Source organism: Chenopodium album, chromosome 24 (genome assembly GCF_948465745.1).
Source record: "Chenopodium album chromosome 24, dcCheAlbu1.1, whole genome shotgun sequence".
Taxonomy (NCBI): domain Eukaryota; kingdom Viridiplantae; phylum Streptophyta; class Magnoliopsida; order Caryophyllales; family Amaranthaceae; genus Chenopodium; species Chenopodium album.
In genome coordinates, this window is record NC_137857.1 from 20,738,147 (window position 1) to 20,739,861 (window position 1,715).

General features: G+C 34.2%; 1 protein-coding gene across 1 annotated transcript; it reads left to right on the forward strand.

Annotated features, from left to right (window-relative positions):
- The first annotated feature begins 228 nt into the window (after window positions 1-228).
- LOC145610638 (uncharacterized) lies at window positions 229-942 on the forward strand. Its single transcript, XM_081665945.1, has 2 exons — window positions 229-806; window positions 924-942. Exons 1-2 carry the CDS (start codon window positions 229-231, stop codon window positions 940-942), a joined length of 597 nt encoding a protein of 198 aa, XP_081522071.1.
- Window positions 943-1,715: the final 773 nt, after the last annotated feature.

Genomic DNA, 1,715 nt, shown 5'->3' on the forward strand with positions numbered 1-1,715 from the left:
CTAATCCTAGCAAGAAAGCATTAGTTTCTTGGAAGTTTATTTGTTTGCCTAAGACTTGTGGGGGTTGGAATCTTACCTCTCTTGAAGACTGGAATAAAGCAGCAATCACCAAAGTTCTTTAAATCTGATAATCTCTGGGTCAAATGGACACACATTTATTATTTCAATAATAAAGATTTTTGGCTTTCTCCTGTTCCTAAAAAATGTTTTTGGGTTTTAAGGAAGATCATGAGTTGCAGAGCTTTGGTTGATAATATTGGTGGGTGGACTGGGATAACAGTTAATGGTAAAATGAGCATTAGGCAGCTCTACATGCAGATCAGGCCACAAGCTGAGAAAGTGACTTGGAAGAGAATGATTTGCAATAACAGCGCATCTTCTAAGAGTGTGTTTATTACATGGTTGGCTGTGTGGAACAGGCTAGTCACCAAAGATAGGCTTGCTACTTGGAATATAAACTGTGATCCTTTATGTTTCCTCTGTTCTAATGCTGCAGAAAATGTCTCTCATCTCGTTTTTAACTGTTCTTATTCTGCTAGTATTTGGAACAAGATTTTGCAACTTCTTGGCTTTACCAGAATTGGGCAAAATTTTGCCTTTGAAGTTCATTGGTTGCTGCAGCAAGGTAGAAGATCCACTGCAAAAGGAAGACTGCTGCTTATGTGTTTTGCAGAAGCTATTCACTGTATTTGGATACAGAGAAATACTCTGATGTTTATTGGAGATTACAAGCCTGCAGATATTGCTTTTAGGGATATTATTTTTGCTGTAGCTTGTAGATGCTTTGAGTCTGATAGAAAATACTTGTATGTTTAGTTTGTTGTTTGTTGGTGTACAAAGCAAGCTTCTCTGCTATTGCTAAGGTTCTGTCAGCTGTCTATTTTGTGACTGTTGCTCTTTTGTTGTCTGGTCCTGGTTTTCAGAGCCCTTCCTAGAAGGTAGCTGGAAATCTGAGTCCAATTTGTTCTAGGCCCTTCCTAGAACCCTTCCTAAAAGGTGGCTAGGTTTGGTTTAAGAGCTGGTTTTCTTTGGAGGGTGGCCTGTTTTCAGGTTCCTTAGTGTTCTGGTGGTAGATATAACTTAGCTCTTGTAAGTTGTAACTTTCTCTTTTGGTAATAAAATCTTTACTTAACAAAAAAAAAAGTCAAACACATTCATACAAAGCTAATTAAGTAAAATGAAAGTCAAACACATTCATACAAAGCTTTTTGAATCAAATGAAAGTCAAATGAATTCGACAAAGCTAATTGAGTCAAGTGAATGTCAAACACATTCAAACAAAGCTTTTTGAATTAAATGAAAGTGAAATGCAATTTACATAGCTAATTGAGTCAAATGAAAGTCAAACACATTCATACAAAATTAATTGATTCAAATGAAAGTCAAATGCATTCTACAAAGCTAATTGAGTCAAATGAAAGTCATACACATTCAAACAAAGCTTTTTGAATCAAATAAAAGTCAAATGCATTCAACATAGCTAATTGAGTCAAATTAAAGGCAAACACATTAAAACAAATTTTTTTAAATCAAATGAAAATCAAATGCATTCATCAAAGCTAATTGAGTCAAATGAAAGTCAATCATTCAAACAAAGCTTTTTGAATCAAATGAAAGTCAAATGCATTCAAAAAAGTTAATTGAGTCAAATGAAAGTCAAACACATTCGAACAATTCTTTTTTAATCAAATAAAAGTCAAATGCATTCAACAAAG

Coding starts and splice junctions, on each gene's coding strand:
- LOC145610638 (XM_081665945.1), top strand. CDS start 229: ATGAGTTGCAGAGCTTTGGTTGATAATATTGGTGGGTGGACTGGGATA.